The sequence below is a fragment of the Halichoerus grypus genome, chromosome 5, assembly GCF_964656455.1.
Source record: "Halichoerus grypus chromosome 5, mHalGry1.hap1.1, whole genome shotgun sequence".
Taxonomy (NCBI): Eukaryota; Metazoa; Chordata; class Mammalia; order Carnivora; family Phocidae; genus Halichoerus; species Halichoerus grypus.
Genome location: NC_135716.1, coordinates 93,581,420 through 93,598,667, shown reverse-complemented (window position 1 = coordinate 93,598,667; position 17,248 = coordinate 93,581,420). Strand labels below are relative to the sequence as shown.

Here is a 17,248-nt window from a genome sequence, read left to right as displayed (position 1 = left end):
AAATTGAGTTCCCTGAAACTAGCCATGTTTCAAGCACCCATAGCCACGTGTGACTAGTGGATGTCATGTTGGACGGCACGGGGTTAGAAGTGCTCACTGCCAGTTAAAGATGCCCAATTAATAAAAGTGGGAAAAATGAATCATTACTTTAAGAGTATATCTTATCTTTACTTTAAAGTAGTCTACTGAGAAAGTGGACAAAAGGAGTTCTTAGGGGTAAAAAAGCCTTGAGAGTGAGTCATTTAGCGTTCCCAGACTGACAGCTAGCAAGATGAGAATAATTTTTAAGTAGGCACACTTAAGGAAAATTCTGCGACCAAGTCTCCCCTTTCTCTTTCCTTTATCTTTAGGTCCACCGGAAAGCGACTCACCTTCCCCATCTCAAACTCCATGCATGCCATAACAATGATCTGAGGGGATGAAATAGATAGAGCATTGATGTAGTTAGAAAGAACAGTTAATACAGAGTCATTGTTTTTTTCTGTTTTGTTTGTTTTTTAACCCCCAAAAGAAATCTTGGTAAATGATAAAATGTTGCTCCTACCCTTCTTTCTGTCCTTACTTCCCTTTTCTCTATTCAAATCAGTAAATTCTTGTTAACAAATGAACCCGTCAAGATATGAACTTTCATTTCCTTGAATAAGGGTGACATTGTGATTTTGGCAAAAATTGGCCTGAAATTCTAGCGACTGACCCCAAAAGGCACCAATTTTAATGCAGAGGAAACCTCAGTCACATATCCTGACACCCTCCCCCACTCCATCCCCAACAACTACAGAATAGAGTAACAAAAGCGACTCTGCCCTTACCAGGACGCTATATTCCCAGATCATCCTCCAGAAGTCCAAGACGGTTGTAGACAAGGGTCCCTGGGTGGCAATATAACCCTTGGGTCCATAAACTCCCTAAATGGGAACAGAAGTTATATGGGATGACTACAGATAATATCCTCTTCTTCTTGTCTAGTATCCCCTCCACCTTTTTTTTTTAGGTACCGAGAGAAATATGGTCTAATATCCCAACCCCTTGTTTAGGTACCTAGAGAAGTATAGAATACAGGGTGTACCTTAATGAAGTTGGCATTGATGTAATTGGAATCTTCATCCGAGGTTATCAGGGACAGCTCTACTCGGCTATGATCATCTATAATACAGGAGACAGACAGTATAACTAAAAGGGCTTAGTCAGAGGGTTTACTGTAAGTCAGGACCTAGCACTGTGAATAGTGGATACTCATAAGTGTTTGCTGAGTGAGTAAGTGAGTGAGTGAATGTTCTTTCGTGGTTGTAAGCAGTACAAACTAACTTGTCAAAGCATTGTTCCAGGATTAGGATCAGCAAGCAATGCGTAAAAAGAGATGGGAATGATTGAGCTGGGGAGAAGGTAAGGTACAAGTTTACAGGGAGAAATGAAACTTACAGGGCAAGATATCCTTATATCTGTTTTTCTTGATATTCGTGGGCATCTCAGCCACAGTTGTGGGATAGGTTTTGTCTGCCTTGTACTTGGTGGATTGTCTTTTCAGCTTCTGTAATAAAATTCCAAGAATTAAATCCTCCTAGGGTACAGAGGTAAGAAGCTATCTCTAGACAGCTTTCCTTCTCTTCTGCCCAAACAGTCCACTTTTGCAATTTGTAGCATCTTCTAGAACTACCTCCAATTCAGGACAGAGCCCCAGAGCATAAGGTCAGCCGACTTCAGTTTGGAGAAGTGAAAAAATCACACTTACAGCAGCTGAGCCACAAATAGCTAAAACCTAGAGGTGAAACTAGTGAATATTTTAAAAGCCAATGTCTTTTTGAAAACAAACCATGTGCTCCACACAAACATCAGATACTAAAAGTTTACCTTCTTTATAGCTGCTACAGGGCTATTTTAAGTAAAAACGGAGCTTAAGCCAAATAAAATCTCTCTATATCTAGCAAAATTTCAAAAATGTCAGTCCCGAAAGCTGTCTTTTTTTTTTATATGACTCAAACTGCAAGCCTACCCCTCAACCAAACAATATCTAAATAGTATCATATTCTGTTGGTAGAATAAGATGTGGACCAGGCTAGGACTGGCATAATATGGTTCAACAAGATTCTTCAACGTAGTGAAGTAACTCCTTGAAATTACTCCCATTTTCCAATATTCTACTATAGACCAGACTTTCGGATCAGAGAAAATCATAGTCTCTCTGTAGCTCCTTAGGAATCAACCTCGTCCCAGACTTTAACTCCCTTATCATTTAAAGAAACTGCTTTTGGGCGCCTGGGTGGCTCAGTCGTCAAGCGTCTGCCTTCGGCTCAGGTCATGATCCCAGGGTCCTGGGATCGAGCCCCGCATCGGGCTCCCTGCTCCACGGGAGGCCTGCTTCTCCCTCTCCCACTCCCCCTGCTTGTGTTCCCTCTCTCGCTGTGTCTCTCTCTGTCAAATAAATAAATAAAATCTTAAAAAAATAAAGAAACTGCTTTTAATAGAGCTGAATTGTGAAGCCTTACTCAATCTGAGAAAGAAAAGGGGGAAACATCTGTGATCGCTGATACATATTTGTTGAACTACAGAAAATAATTTTCATGATCTACCCACTATTTAACGGTGGATGGATCATGTGAAGAGCATTAACTACTTCCTATAGGTCTGATCCCTCAGGATCTACTCAGTCTTCAATCTCTTTAACTTCCTTTTCGAAATCTCCTCCTCCCTTGGCCTTTACTAGTCCACATTATCTTGGTTCTCCTCCTTCTTCTCTGCCTTCTCATTCCCACGTCTACTTTTTCTCACTGGCTTTCTGTCCATTTCTGCCTTCCGGTTGTGAGTTCTCCAAAGTTCCAAAGTTAAGTCCTCAACTCTCTGTTCTTCTCTCACTCTATACCTTCGCTCCGGGATACCATATACTCTTGGAGAAGGCATACCAGTGGGAGGGTTTGAAATTTATTTAGCTGATTCAAATTCAATTATAGTTCCAACCCCGATGGGAGAACTCTCAAATTTCTACATAGAGATTCGATTACTAAGTTCCAGGCCTAAATTCCTCACCATATCCTAGACCTTCCACTTCCACATCTTATTAGAGCCTCCAACTTGGCACATTTCAAACCAAAATCAGCATCGTTCCCACTGTCAATGCCACTCGCATCATCTTTATCCCAGGCAACTACACCCTGGAAACCGAGAGTCACTTGTGGTGACTCTGACAATTCCCACCTCTAACTGGGTCAGCAAGTTCAACTGATTCTTCCTATGCAGTATCTTGTGTCGACCTTCCTTCCTATGTCCACCACAGGTACCCTAATTCAGACCCTCTACCTTAAAGCTTAAACTGGTCCAGTTGCTTCTTAACTCACCTGCACACTTTTCTGTCTTTCCTCATTCAAATTCATTAAGGGACAATTATGCCAAATTAATCTTACTAAAATATTGCTTTCTTTATCTCTCTCATGCCCAAAACAACTTCAGTGAATCCCCCTTGCTACTGGGAAAGAGCCCAGACTCCTTAGCCAAGTACTTGAGATGCTCCCCAGTTGGATCCTAAGTTAATTTTCCCATATTCCCCACAGTCCTATAATTGTAAGGTGTCTTAAGATTAACTTCCCAGGAGACATAATGTGTGTTCCATAAATGTTTAATAAATGCAGGAAATGGGAATAAACAAATGACTTCAGGTACTTAAAATTCTTTTAATAAATTTTTTTAAGATTTTTTTTTTAATTTTTAAGTAATCTCTACACCCAGCGTGGGGCTCAAACTCACAACCCCAAGACCAAGAGTCACATGTTCCACTGACTGAGCCAGCCAGGGGCCCCAGGTACCTAAAATTCTTAACCCGGGCCTAGGTTGTGGTTCCGAGGGATCATACCTCTCTGATTACATGCATTTCCCTGCAGTGACCTCATTGTCTACACACATCCTTGTTTAGCCAATTTAACAGGCTTGCTTTCAGTCTATGTGAACTCTTAACTAGAAAAATATATTTAAGGATATTAGAAAAAAATGTATTTAAGGTTGTCTAATAAAACAAGAAATATTTTCTTTTCTTTAAAAAAAAGAAAGGATTGACTTCCGGTTTCTTTTAAGATTATACAAATTGAGGGGCATCTAGACGGCTCAGTCAGTTAAGTATCCGACTCTTGATTTCAGCTCTGGTCATGAGCTCAGAGTCATGAGATCAAGCCCCGTGTCAGGCTCTATGGAGATCCTGCTTAAGATTCTCTCTCTCCCTCCCCCTTTACCCCTCCCTGCTCCTTGCACATGCAGGCACCCTCTCTCTCTCTCTAAAAAAAAAAAAAAAAGAAGAAGAAGATCATACAAATTGATGTCACTATCAATTATGTATAATATCATTTTTCTAAAACTATGGCTTTCCTTTCCTTTCTCATAAATGTATATCGGGTACTGCTTGTGCATTCCTCAACCTAAATTATGGTCTATTTTGTTCCACGGGGTAAAATAATAAAGAGAAATAAGGAAATAGAGAAAGAACTTTCCTTGAGTGACTGGCAACAAGAAAAAATTAAAAAGAAGGGGGTGTTATTTATGGTTGCTTAGTTGCTATACTTCATATAGTGTTTTCACATAATTAGGATGTGTGTCTATCTGTAGGAGTTTACTTAAGGACACGTATAACTACATCATTTAAAAAAATGGGCGAGGAAGGGAGAGGCTAAAACCAAGGTATGATGACACAGAGAGAAATAAAAAAAGGTCGTAGAGAATAGAAATCTGCTCCAATAAATCATCCAAATCCATCCTTAGATTTCAAGATCAGCTCTGGATAACTTGATGAAAAGTTGGGGTCATGAGATGTTTGTTAGCTGGGAGTTCATAACACAAAGAATTCCAAATATCTAGAAGCTAATTAAAATGATACTTTCCAAATAATACATAATCACTAAATTATTATACCACCTCAGAAAATAGGAATGTAAGCCTTTTCCAACTGAGGATGACAAATGGGACAGCCAACCTGCCTGCTTAGCTGCTGGACCATAAATACCAGCATGTGTTGTTCTAATGACCATTTTTTCTGTTTCTAGAGGTAGATCAGACACAGGCGACCTATTACAGAGCAGGTATACAGTCATTTCTTAAATTCTAGTTTCTTACCATGGTTTGAATTCCTGTGGATTTTCAGGATTAGATTTAGGGGGAGAGATGCTGAACTGATAACAATACAGTATGTTTTCACAACAAGATGGATGCCAGTGGGCTAGTTTGGGAATTTAACTAAGGATGTGCCAGAGGCACATGGGAGACTATAAAAGATTTCCACTCAAGTTACTCTGATTTTTCAGCTGTCTCTGCTCTTATGCATCTTTGGAATGATCACTTTTAGGTTGCCATTCATTCCAGGGCTGCTGAAAATATTCAAGTCCTAGAACTGTTCCTCTTAGAAATCTCCAGAACCGACCCGGCTGCATACTCCTTGTTACACTGTTTCTACTTGTTTGTTTTGCTTTGCTTACTTGTGGAATTCTTTCTAGGGAGAATGCTAGAGGCAAAAAGCCCTTTTTGGAAGATATGCCTCTATTAATTTGGTAAAATGTCGCAGATAAAGAGTGTGTGTGTGTGTGTGTGTGTGTGTGTGTGTAAGCATGCGCACGTGCGCTTGTAAACTTGTGCTTCTTCAGCCACCTTGACTGCCCCCTTCAACAATAGGACAGGATGGCTTTTTCTCCCCTACTCGTTCCTCCTGGAGTCATCCTGCTGAATGACACAGGGAGACACACTTTTAACAAAACATCACATAGGAAATGCCTATGGAATTGTTCCTTTGGAAAGTGTGAAAGGTTTTTGTTTTTTTCGTTTTGTTTTTAGATATCTTACTTGAGCTCAGATCACTGTGAAGTCCTTTTTTTTATTCCCCTTCTCTCCCTGCCAGACCCACAGGCTCCAACACCCCAAGAGAGAACAAAACAGAGCAGAATTAGGACAGAAGAACGGATACACCTCACCAGAAAAGGAGGAGCTTTGAGAGTAGACAGCAAAAGCGCATAAAAGAGAAAGCACAGCCATGGGGGTGAGTTGGGGTTGAGGGAGAAAAGATAGGTGAGAGGGGGGAGGTATTTCTCTGCCAAGCACAAGGTGCAGGGATGTGCGTTCACTAGAGGTGGCACAAACGAGAGAAATTGGGCAAAGTTGCTGGGGGGCCAGCATCCCATCCTGGGCCCTGATCAGTTGGAACGTATGACAAACCAGATTCGGTATATGCTTGATAAGCTAATAGTACACGCATTTGGTTTATGGTCTATACTCCCCTTTTCCTTTCAAGACAGGAAAACTGAAGTTCTGGCCGTAAGAATAGAAATCAGGACAGAGTCATTAGCATGTTCTTTTCATTGACTAGTAAGCTCATTACTAATAAATGGATTAAGGTCACTCCTAAAAGAGGACACGAAGAAAAAGAAAGCCCAAGACCATAATATCTTTGCCTTGGAAAACTACATTATTATACGGAAGACCCAGCATAAGTTACATTTTGGAGTGGGAGAAAGCAAATATGGCCCCCCTGTGCTAGATGAGAGAGGGGGATCAGGTTGGCTGTTTCCAGAGCTTCTCAAGGTAGTTCTTCAATGCCTACAACTGTAAGTCAGTATGATCTATTCCAAGCCTTCAATCTAGCTCCAACTAGCCAACCAAACATATGAGGACTGGGTTGCAATCCACTAGTCAGGTAAGTGAGTAGGTGGGTAAGCAATAGCCAAAGTGGGGTGAGTAAACCAAGAAGTTCAACTTTTTATTTTTTTTGTTGTTAAATTTTTTTTTTTTTAGATTTTATTTATTTGAGAGAGAGAGATATATTGAGAGAGAGAGCACAAGTGGGGAGGAGAGGGAGAAGCAGGCTCCCCACAGAGCAGGGAGCCCGATGCGGGACTCGATCCCAGGACCCTGGGATCATGACCTGAGCCGAAGGCAGACGCTTAACTGACTGAGTCGCCCAGGAAGTTCAACTTTTTAGATACTTACAACGTGAGGCTATGACAAGACATGTTGTTGTTTTTTTTTTAATCCTGTGAATAACTGAAAATATGGGACTGGACAGTCCCTAGTGAGAGGCTGGGGATGGAGTTGAGAGGAATTCGCTTTAGAAGTGATGCAATATATTTATTCTGGTGGTAGTAGCCAAAAAACTTCACCTTCGTGTGCACAAAAGTCAAGAAATGTTGATAAGTATGTTCAAGTGATAGGCTGTTTTGCATAAATGAGTCATTTCAATTGGACAGATGTTTGTGACTAGCTATGCAAGAGGTACTGTGTTCATGACTGCCCTGTTAGTATTGTTACTGTAAAAAAATATAGAGCTAGGAGACATCTAGATCTTCTCTGTGGAACTAAAATATACCTCGCCTTCTCTGGTCTGTCTGTGGTAAGTCTCCAGAAGTTGCTACGGTACCAGTCTGACTTCTAGTGTACTATAAACCAACATTACCGTGGCCTTCAGGACTGGGTATAGTCTTTCTATTAGGGCTCATTGAATCCTCCATATTTAATAAATATATCTTTGTATTTGATAAACACAGTGTTTACTTTTTCTACAAAAATACCTCATCCCCAAGAAACATAAAAATCACCCCCCCATTTCTCTTTTTGCTTTTTCTTGTTTAGATGGAATCAAGCAACACAAAAGGAAAATTTTAAATATAGATTTCTTAAATAAAAAAGTTATGCATATTCATTGAAGAAATTTTAGAATACTGAGAAGCAAAACAAAATTATTAAAATTACCTATAATCCCATATTACCCAGAGTTAATCATTCTTAATATTTTATATTACATTCCAATCCTTTATCTATGTGTGTAATAAAGATGGGATCACACTGTATATAGGGATTTGCAACTTGCTCTTTTTACTTACGAATTTGCGTTCTACATTTTTAGTGATGGCAGAGTATTCCATTGTATGGGGTGCAACATAAATTACTTAGCCTATTCCTTCATATTATTGCAGATTTAAGGTGCTTCAATCTTCCTAAATGATAGTTCTAAACAATATTATTATAGGTAGCCAAAACCTATGCAAACATCTTTCATTATTTTCTTTAGATAAATTCTTAGGAGTGGCCAAAGAATTTGCCCACCGTAAAGGCTTTTGATCCATATTATCATATAAATATATCAGAAATGGTATACAAATTTTGCCTGTAGAAAGGTTACAACAGCAATGTATGAAACTGCATTATTTCTGAACTCTGACTGACATTAGAATTATAATGTTTTAAGTATAGGGCCATCTGATAGGTTAAATGTTGTTGTTGGTATTTTTGTTATTTGTACTTCTATTTGCAATTTCTTCACTCCAAAACGTTTTTTAGAAGGAAGTAGATACACCATAATCAAATTACCCTATCGACATGAAGCTGTGTTCATATTTCCATATTCCCATCCAGTCTTTGTACAAATACATACAGACATCCAGTGAGCTCATATGTGTATATTTAGCACAATTCTTGACATTTGCTAAGCTTTCACTTTTTATACACAATTCATACTTTTACACATGCTTTCTTTTTTTTTTAAGATTTTATTTATTTATTTGACAGAGAGAGAAAGCACAAGCAGGGGGAACGGCAGGCAGAGGGAGAAGCAGGCTCCCCGCTGAGCTGGGAGCCCAACACAGGACTCAATCCCAGGACCCTGGGATCATGACCTGAGCTGAAGGCAGACGCTTAACTGACTGAGCCACCCAGGCACCCCTTACACATGTTTTCTAAATGAAGACGCTTCAACTGCCTCCAATGTAGAAAAGTATATCAAAGGAGTTTTAAACAAAATCGACCAGCATGTGATATACATAACCAAGTCTCGACCCATATTTCATACAATAGCTGAAACGTACATGTCATAAAACCACAATCAGGTGCAGTAATTGGCCAAAGGGAATACCTATTCCTCTGCAAATTGTAATCTATCTGATCAAGGATGCACTGAGGGAAGCAGATGGTCCTCATTAAGCCTAGAAGATAAGACTTCCAGCACTGTCACTGTGTCCCTAGTGCTGGCCAGGAAATAGTAGTGGCCCCCAGCTTGAGGGTTCAGACAAGGAGGTGGAGACCATACCATCACAGTTGAGGCCACCAAAATCACTATGCTCATCAGGCAACTTTCTGATTATAGTTGGCTTCTCATACAAGTTTTTCTCCAAACCATAGAACATGCTATCAGTCAATGCAAGCTTCTACTCTGACAGTGACTTTTCTCCCTGAAAAATTAATAAATTGGCATTCTTGTTTCTGGTGAATTTCTTATGTGTTTGCCTAGTCCTGATCAACTCTGGGTATACTGACAAAATTGAATTTTTAGACTAGCAAAACTAAAGCTAAGACACTGGACTGTGGTGATCCAAAATAGTTAATACAATCCTAGGTGACTATGTGACCTTGCTCAGTGCCCTCTGTGATCACAACTCTACAGTAATTGCATATATTCAACCCTGATGGAATTCATAAACATGATTAGAAAAAAATCAAGACCTGGCTACATGTAACAAAACAGGTGGATTTTATAAACATAATGTAGAGTGAAAGAAAGAAGACATTAAACACACACACACACACACACAAATACATAACATGATTGCATTACATGGAGTTACAAAACAGGTAAAATTAATCTCTACTGTTCAGTGATATATATATAGGTCTTAAAGCTATGCAGAAAAACAAAAAAATTCACAGAGAAAGGCAAATATCATATGATTTCATTTATATGTGGAATCTTAAAAGACAAAACAAACGAATAACATGAAAAAAGAAATAGACTCATAAATATTAAAAAAAAGCAAAAACAACTAGTGGTTGCCAGAGGGGAGGGGGTGGGAGGATGGGCAAAATAGGTGAAGGGGATAAAAAATAAATAAAAATCATAACCATTTCAGGGCAGCATTTACCTCTAATCTGGTGGGGGTTGGGGGCAGCTGTGATCCAGAAGGACACCCAAGGGATTTCCAAGGTGTAGGCAATGTTCTGTTTCTCGATCTGAGCGGTGTGTGTATGGGTGCTTTATCACTTTGTTGTTAAATTGCATATGTGTGTTTATTTTATTTTTAAAAAGATTTTATTTATTTATTTGGGATAGAGAGTGAGAGAGAGAGAGCATGAGCATGAGCTGGGGGAGGGGCAGAGGGAGAGGGAGAAGCAGGCTCCCCGCTGAGCAGGGATCCTGATGTGGGGCTTGATCCCAAGATCCTGGGATCATGACCTGAGCAGAAGGCAGACGCTTAACTGACTGAGCCACCCAGGCGCCCCATGTGTATTTTATTCATTTCTTTATTTCTTTCTTTATTTGTAGGCTCCACATGCAGAGTAGAGCCCAGATTGGGGCTTGAACTCACCACCTTGAGATCAGGACCTGAGCTGAGATCAAGAGTCAAATGCTTAACCGACTGAGCCACCCAGGCGCCCCTCATGTGTGTTTAAAGCACTTTTCTGTGTATATGTTATATTCTACAATTTTTTTTAAGTTTAAAATGTTCAGACCAATGTATAAATTGGGGGCAATAGAGTCAGGGATCCGAAGGAGGGCTAAGAGCACAGGCTTAACAGTTAGATAGCTCTCTTTCAAATCCAAGTTCCACCACTTAATGAACTGCATGACCTCAGGCAAGTTGTCCCTCAGTGTCTATGACTCCACTCGCCAAACGCGTGCTAGTGGCTACGAATACCAAGATAAGCAGAACTAAATGTGAGCCTTGTCTTTGTGGAGCTTCAGACTGATGGGAGAGCAGACATTAACCAAATAATCACACAGACAGATGTAAAACTGGAACCGTGATAAATGCTATGGAAACCTTAATAAGGCTGGGACCAAAAAAGAGACGTAAAAAGAAACTACAGCCGGTGCTAATGAGAACGTATAATAGGAGATTTGATGTATTTTGGGGAGGTCAAGGAAGGCTTCTCTGAGGAAATGACCACCAAATTGAGATCTGAATTACGAAGTGTTAACTAGGTAAAGAGGAGTATGAGGGAATATTCAAAGAAAGGGAACAACGGGTGTGCAAAGGCCGTGTGACAGAAGCAGCATGACAAGGACAAGAAACTCAACATCCTGTGGGAAGCTGGAGAAGCACTCGAGGGCTGGTCCATACAGGACTTTGTTAGCCATTGTAAGGGATTCTTTGGGAAGTAAATGAGGCTCTGTGAAGCCCTCGAGCATAGAGTCTGGAACACAGTTCCATGGATTAGTTATTGTTGAAAGTAGACGAACAGAAAATTTAAAATGAGGAAATGCAGGTAGAAAATAACCAGGGAGTATAGAGTTGTGGAATCTCTATGTTGTGCACCTAAAACTAATGTAAAACTATGCATCAGCTATACTTTGATTTAAAAAAAAAGAAAGAAAAAAGAATCAGGAAAATTTTTGAGGCTCTAAAATCAAATAAATAAAATTAACATAACAAAGTACTATTTTACACTAAATGGCGGGGGGCGGGGGTGGGGAGCATGTTATGATGCAGTGTAGAGGTTAAGGGCTTTTAATCAGACCAGTTTCAAATCCTGGCCTTGCCATTTCATGGGTTAAATGAAGATAATGCTTTCCTCTTGGGGTTGTTGTGATTAAGATCATATATGGTAAACCACTTACTGCCTAACATATGGTAAGCAGTCAAAAAGATTTATTTATTTTCTTGTACAGTTATTAAGAGTTAGCAAGGTGGTAGAGAAGGTGATAAATTCAGATTTTGCAAGTTGGAAAAGCTCTTTGAAAAACACATTTGGCAATACTTAGCCAATTAGATGCTAAGACTTTTGGACCTGATAATGATACTTTTGGGGATCTAGCCCCAGGATATAATTCAAAAGAAGAGGAAAACCATGTGGACAAACACATTTATTGCATGCTATTAATAATCGTGGAAAATTGGAAATAATCTAAATGTCCAAGAAAAGAAAAAATCAAATTACTTGGGTGTCTACCACACGTCAGACATTTTATATATTTATTCCATTTTCCTCACAGCAATTCTGCAATGTGAATATTTATTTATTCCCACTTTTTAATGACTTTGTTCAAGGTCACAGAGCTAATGATAGGCAGAAACTAAATTCAAACTCAAGTTTATATGACACCAAAGTTGTTATAAATATAGATGGTAAAGCAAGACTACTTGAACTTAAATCTCTGTTCCCACCGCTTACTAGCTCTCTGACCTTGAGCAAGTCAATTAACCCCTTCTTAGTTTCCTCATCTATAAAATGTACAGTACCTTCTTCAACGGATTAAATGACTTGATACATAAAAGTGTTTAGAACAGTTTCTATAAGAAATATGAAAGTATTAGCTATTATTATGAGTATTATTCTTTCATTCTACAATGCTGCATCAAAGGCCATAAATACAGATTTTAATTAACACGATAATTTGGGTATAATGTTAAGTGAAAATATGAGAATACAAAATTGTATCTACGCTATCATTATAACAATGTAAAAGGCAGTATATAAATGGACAAGAACTAGAATTTCCACACCAAAAAGACTGTATTTGTTGGGATATTGGTACTATGGTGAATTTATTTTCTTTTAACTTGCAATAATATTGTTTTATAAGAATAACAACAATATGGAGTGCCTGGATGGCTCTGTCAATTAAGCATCCGACTCTTGATTTCGGCTCAGGTCATGATTTCAGGGTCATGAGATTGAGCCCCGAGTCAGGCTCTGTGCTGAGAGGGGAGTCTGCTTGAGATTCTCTCTCTCTCCTTCTCTCTCTGCCCCTTCCCCCCTCACTCGTACTCTCTCTCTCTCTCTCTCTTAAAAAGAAAGAAAGAAACTCTACTAACTGGGGACTTAGGCTCAGGCTAGGCCCTTTGGGAACTTGGTGTTATTGGCTGAAGCAAGACACTACTGCATAAGGATTCAATTCACAGGCTCTGAAATGACAGATCCAGGTTAAACTTCACATCTGTGGCTGAACGCTGGCATGAAGCTTAGGCCAATTACTTAACTTCTGAGAGCCTCAGTTTTCTCATCTGTAAGTCACAGATCATAACTACCTCATGGGTTGGTTTGTTTTTTTTTTAATGAGTAATAAATAAGATAATGAATATGCACCCCACCAAGACTATCACAATTCAATATTTACTAGCGTAATTAGCTGTTTAATGTCTCCCTCACTATGACATCCTCTGATGTCTTAGGAGATAAGCTCCACCAAAGCATTGCAATTGCATATTGCAGCCTCTAGCACAATGCTTTGCACATAGTAAGCGTTCAGTAAACATGTGAATGAATGCATGAAAAGCTTATGGTCGTGGCAGTTTCCACTACACTAAGAGCCACGTTGAGTGGAACTAAACTTCCACTAGTTTTGTGGCAGTTTCCGCTACAGAAAGGTGATTGAATTTAGTGTTGGCGCAGGAAAAGTCGTACGCTGCATGGTATTGGCTTTAGCTGGCATAGCAGGGCCATGTGCTCTGTGCACAGATACACAGCCAAGGGGCTGGGGGTGGGGACTGAAATCCAAGCCTCTGACCTGGCAGGGGGCAGCGTACACAGATTGTCTCCCTGGAACCAGAGATGACTTTCTATAATTCCCACAAAGGCACCACCATTTAGGCTAGCAGTGGCCTCGTGTCACAGAATTAGTCCTCCAACCTCAAAAACATCAAATCCTGGGAGAATACATTAAAGGGCTTAAGGTGGGATGGGGGACAGGACCATATGGAAAGCCCTTCAGGTTAGTGGCACTATTGACCTTGTCCAAGCAAGCAACCTAGCCCTGTTCACCACGACCCAAGTCCCCCAAAATGAATGTCTCTGGTATCTCAGCTGAACCTTTAGGTGGGGCTGAGGGCAAGACTCTGTTTTTCCACTGGAGGACATGAGTCAGTGAACAGTGAGGTTCCACTTAATCACCACCCAAAAACAAGGTCCTTAAAACCAAGAGCTAGAAAAGCAAGGAAGTGATTAATATAAAAATCAGGATAGTGATTATTCCTTGGGCAGGGCAGGGCAGGACACAGTGGGGGTGGGGATGGGAGTGGGGGTGAGGGACCTGCTGGAGAAGCGATATATAGAGGTCTTCCAGAGTCCGAGAGTGTTCTAGTCCTTGACCTCGGCGGTGGTGGCTTTATAATTATACATGTTGTCTGTAATTTTCCAACTATGTATTATATTTCACAATTTTAAGCAGCTGAAAAAAATGTTTTTAAACAGGGGAAACCGACCAGGTTTGTATTATTAGTATTGAATGGAAAATTGATTGAAGGTGGGGCAAGGCTAGAGGCAGGGAAAACAGGAGGTGAGGTGACTGCCATAATTTGGTGGGAGATTATAATGACTGAGGTAAGAAAAGTACAATATTAAGGATGTAGTCCTTATTTTTATTTTTATTTTATTTTTAAAAATACAACCAAAATAAGACAGAGGTTGGCACTAGCCCCTCAGGTCACTTTTTGCCTCTATGTGTTGGGTGACTCAGGAGTTATAGCCCAGGGGCAGGCACGTGTCTAAACAGACACATAAGCAGGACTTTCCCCTTGCCTCCCTCCCTGGTAGCTCTACTCAGAGGGACTCCCTGCCTGGCCAGTGGGGATGAGAGCACATTTTTCACCATTCCACAGTTGAGTTGATATAGGGGCCTCTATCACAACATAGAATCCCTCAGTCATAACATCTAATCACCCAAGACTTTACAGAGTGTTTTCACATCTACTATCTGGTACCAGAATGTTAGGTCCGTGAGCACAGAGGTGTTGCCTTGTTCATGGCTGTATCCTCAGGGCCTGGAACTAAACCTGGTACACAGGAGGTGCTCAATAAATATTACTGAATGAGTAAGCACATTTAATTATTATTGATATTTGATCGTCACAACAACCCGTGAGGATCGGTAGGACATGAATTATCATCCCCATTTTGGAAGTTAGTAAACAAAGACTTGGGGAAATCAAGGAACATGTCAAAGAGTTGATAGCTCGGTTGACAAGAGAATCATGATTTGATTTCGGGTTTTCTGCTTCAATTCTCTTGTTTTTCCCACTTCTTTGCAGCTGAAAAACCAAGGCTTCAAGTTTTTATAGCCCTGAAACACTAGCTGGAAGTATTCCAAAACACATAATAGGTATTATCAGATATCCCACGTCCTCTGATGTGCTAGGTTATAGATGAATGAGGCCTCCCCAGCTGCTGACACATCAGTCAGCACAGTCCCCTTAGAGGAGGTCACCCCCACTCCCACTGCGTGAGGACAGAAGGTCCAATCCTGAAGAAAACTGCTCTGGATGATCAGATCTTGTCGGCCCTAGGCTCTATGCCCCTCACTTGTCTCTACTCTCCATCCCAGTCATTCCACCCCTCCAAGCAAAAGAAGCTTAAGGAAACCCTGTTATTGCAAAAACACATGTTCTCATTTTTCTTCTTAAGAAAATACATAAGAAAAGGAAAAGAAGAAATAAAGAAAAATGGCAGCAGGTAGTTTTGGCGCTCAAGAGCCCTTGTCATCCAAGTGGAATTCCATGGGGAGGCTAACACATAATGTTCCATGAAAAGTTAATCTTAGTTTCTTTCCTCCTAATATTAATTAAAAGTAGTCATTTGAAGCCTAAACCACAACTCAGATACCTAGGAGCTCCCGATGTTCAATTAATGTGGGTATTTATACACCTGGAATCAGGCAGGCCTTCCATGGGAATCCCAGTCAAACTCCAAGAACTAGCAAACACAATATTTAAAACAGTATTTTGGAGAGAATACTTAAAACACACAAGCCACTCAGAAAAGTTGAACTTTTAGGTTGCCTTTCTCCCTTCCTCCCCTGCACGGTCTGATATTCACTTTTTATCCCAAGAGCAATTTGGTCTAGGAGAGTTGGACCATCCTCGTCAAACAGTCTGTGTAACTCCCCTGAGAGTGTCACATGTAGGACTCACCAGAAATTCATCGGCAAACTCTTTGTTAGTTTTCTTGTTTTGGGCCTCCTCCAGGAACTTGTGCAGAATTTCCCTTTGGTCCATGCTGCAGGACAAGAGAAACCGTCTACCAGCAGGTTACAGGAGGGCATGTCAAATGTATGTCATGGCCGAGATACCACCAAGAAGCTGCTGCTGTCGCTGGAGCAAAGCATGTTGAAGGCTGTGGTTAACTGACTTCATCACAAGCCCTAGAGGAAATTAGTACGCAACCAGCCTCTGTGGTCACACAACAAAGCCATCATCACTCCAGGGCCCTAGTGCCTTCCTTCTCAAGGAAGGAACCTGGTTACAACTCAAGTTGTAACCAACAAGAGGCTAACCAGAGCATCATACATGGTCTGCTTAGCTCCGAGACTGTTCCACTCCATCATCTTTTTTTTTTTTTATTTTATTATGTTATGTTAGTCACCATACAATACATCATTGGTTTTTGATGTGGTGATCCACGATCCATTGTTTTCGTATAACACCCAGTGCTCCACGCAGTACGTGCCCTCCTCAATACCCATCACCGGGCTAACCAATCCCCCCTCCCCCCTCCCCTCTAAAACCCTGTTTGTTTCTCAAAGTCCATAGTCTCTCATTCCACTCCATCATCTTTAAGCAAGATTCACTTTTTTTCTGGTTTCCTGGGGAAAAGGCAGAATGCCAGGTCTCATGGATGGGGTCTGCCTCTCCCCATTGCCTCAGTGAACACAAAGGCCCTGTTGACACCTTCTGTTTCCTCATGTCCCAAACGAACTCAGCCAAGTTCAGTCAGGGTCAGAAAGGGAGGCTCCAAACTTCACTGTTTGGAGTTAAGACATCTTCTGCCTGTACTATTCTCCCCAAAAGTGTCTTGTCCATGTGATCGGTGGCAAATTTCTGTTCATCAGAGAAGGCATTTTTATTCAGAAGTTTTAAGTCTGCCATATAGACCTCAAACTCTCTTTTGGATGAAGCAAAGTCAGCTGCTTCTGAGAGTCTGTGTCTCCCCCAGGGCTGGGGAAGTGCTGACCTCGGTTAAGGGAAGTGTTGTTGATTTCAGGACTGAGTATTGGTCTATATGGGATCCAGGAGCACAGTGGCCCCCATGAGGAGCACCTGACCAGGAAGCTGGCACAACGTCCCCTGTATGCAATGCTAGTTAACTATAAGGAACAGAAAAAGAGTAACATCAACCACCTTGCTGGCAACAGTATAACTTTCAGGGTGCAAAGCATGAACGTGTCTAGAGAAGACATTTCTACTCTCCCAACTGGTGCCTTGGAAAAGGCCATTGCTTCAGGAAGCCATGCTGTGCGTGTGGCATTTTGGCCCTGTTTGACAGGCCGGCTGTTCTAGAAAAAGCTTCCACATCTCAGCTTGAATAA

At 40.8% G+C, this 17,248-nt stretch overlaps 1 protein-coding gene across 5 annotated transcripts in view; it reads right to left on the bottom strand.

Annotated features, from left to right (window-relative positions):
• Positions 1–16,069, bottom strand: part of PTPN22 (protein tyrosine phosphatase non-receptor type 22) — a 58,335-nt gene extending 42,266 nt beyond the window's left edge. For 3 of the 5 annotated variants that reach the window (XM_036088464.2, XM_078072580.1, XM_078072583.1), the window contains exons 1-5: positions 15,855–16,068; positions 1,420–1,528; positions 1,067–1,143; positions 810–905; positions 372–410 (exon numbers count right to left, since the gene is read on the bottom strand). In XM_036088464.2, coding sequence (XP_035944357.1) covers positions 372–410; positions 810–905; positions 1,067–1,143; positions 1,420–1,528; positions 15,855–15,938 — 405 coding nt within the window. In that variant the 5' untranslated portion in view covers positions 15,939–16,068. Of the gene's footprint in view, positions 1–371; positions 411–809; positions 906–1,066; positions 1,144–1,419; positions 1,529–15,854 lie in introns of all 5 variants that reach the window. The other 2 variants (XM_078072581.1, XM_078072582.1) reach the window with 1 other exon arrangement.
• Positions 16,070–17,248: the final 1,179 nt, after the last annotated feature.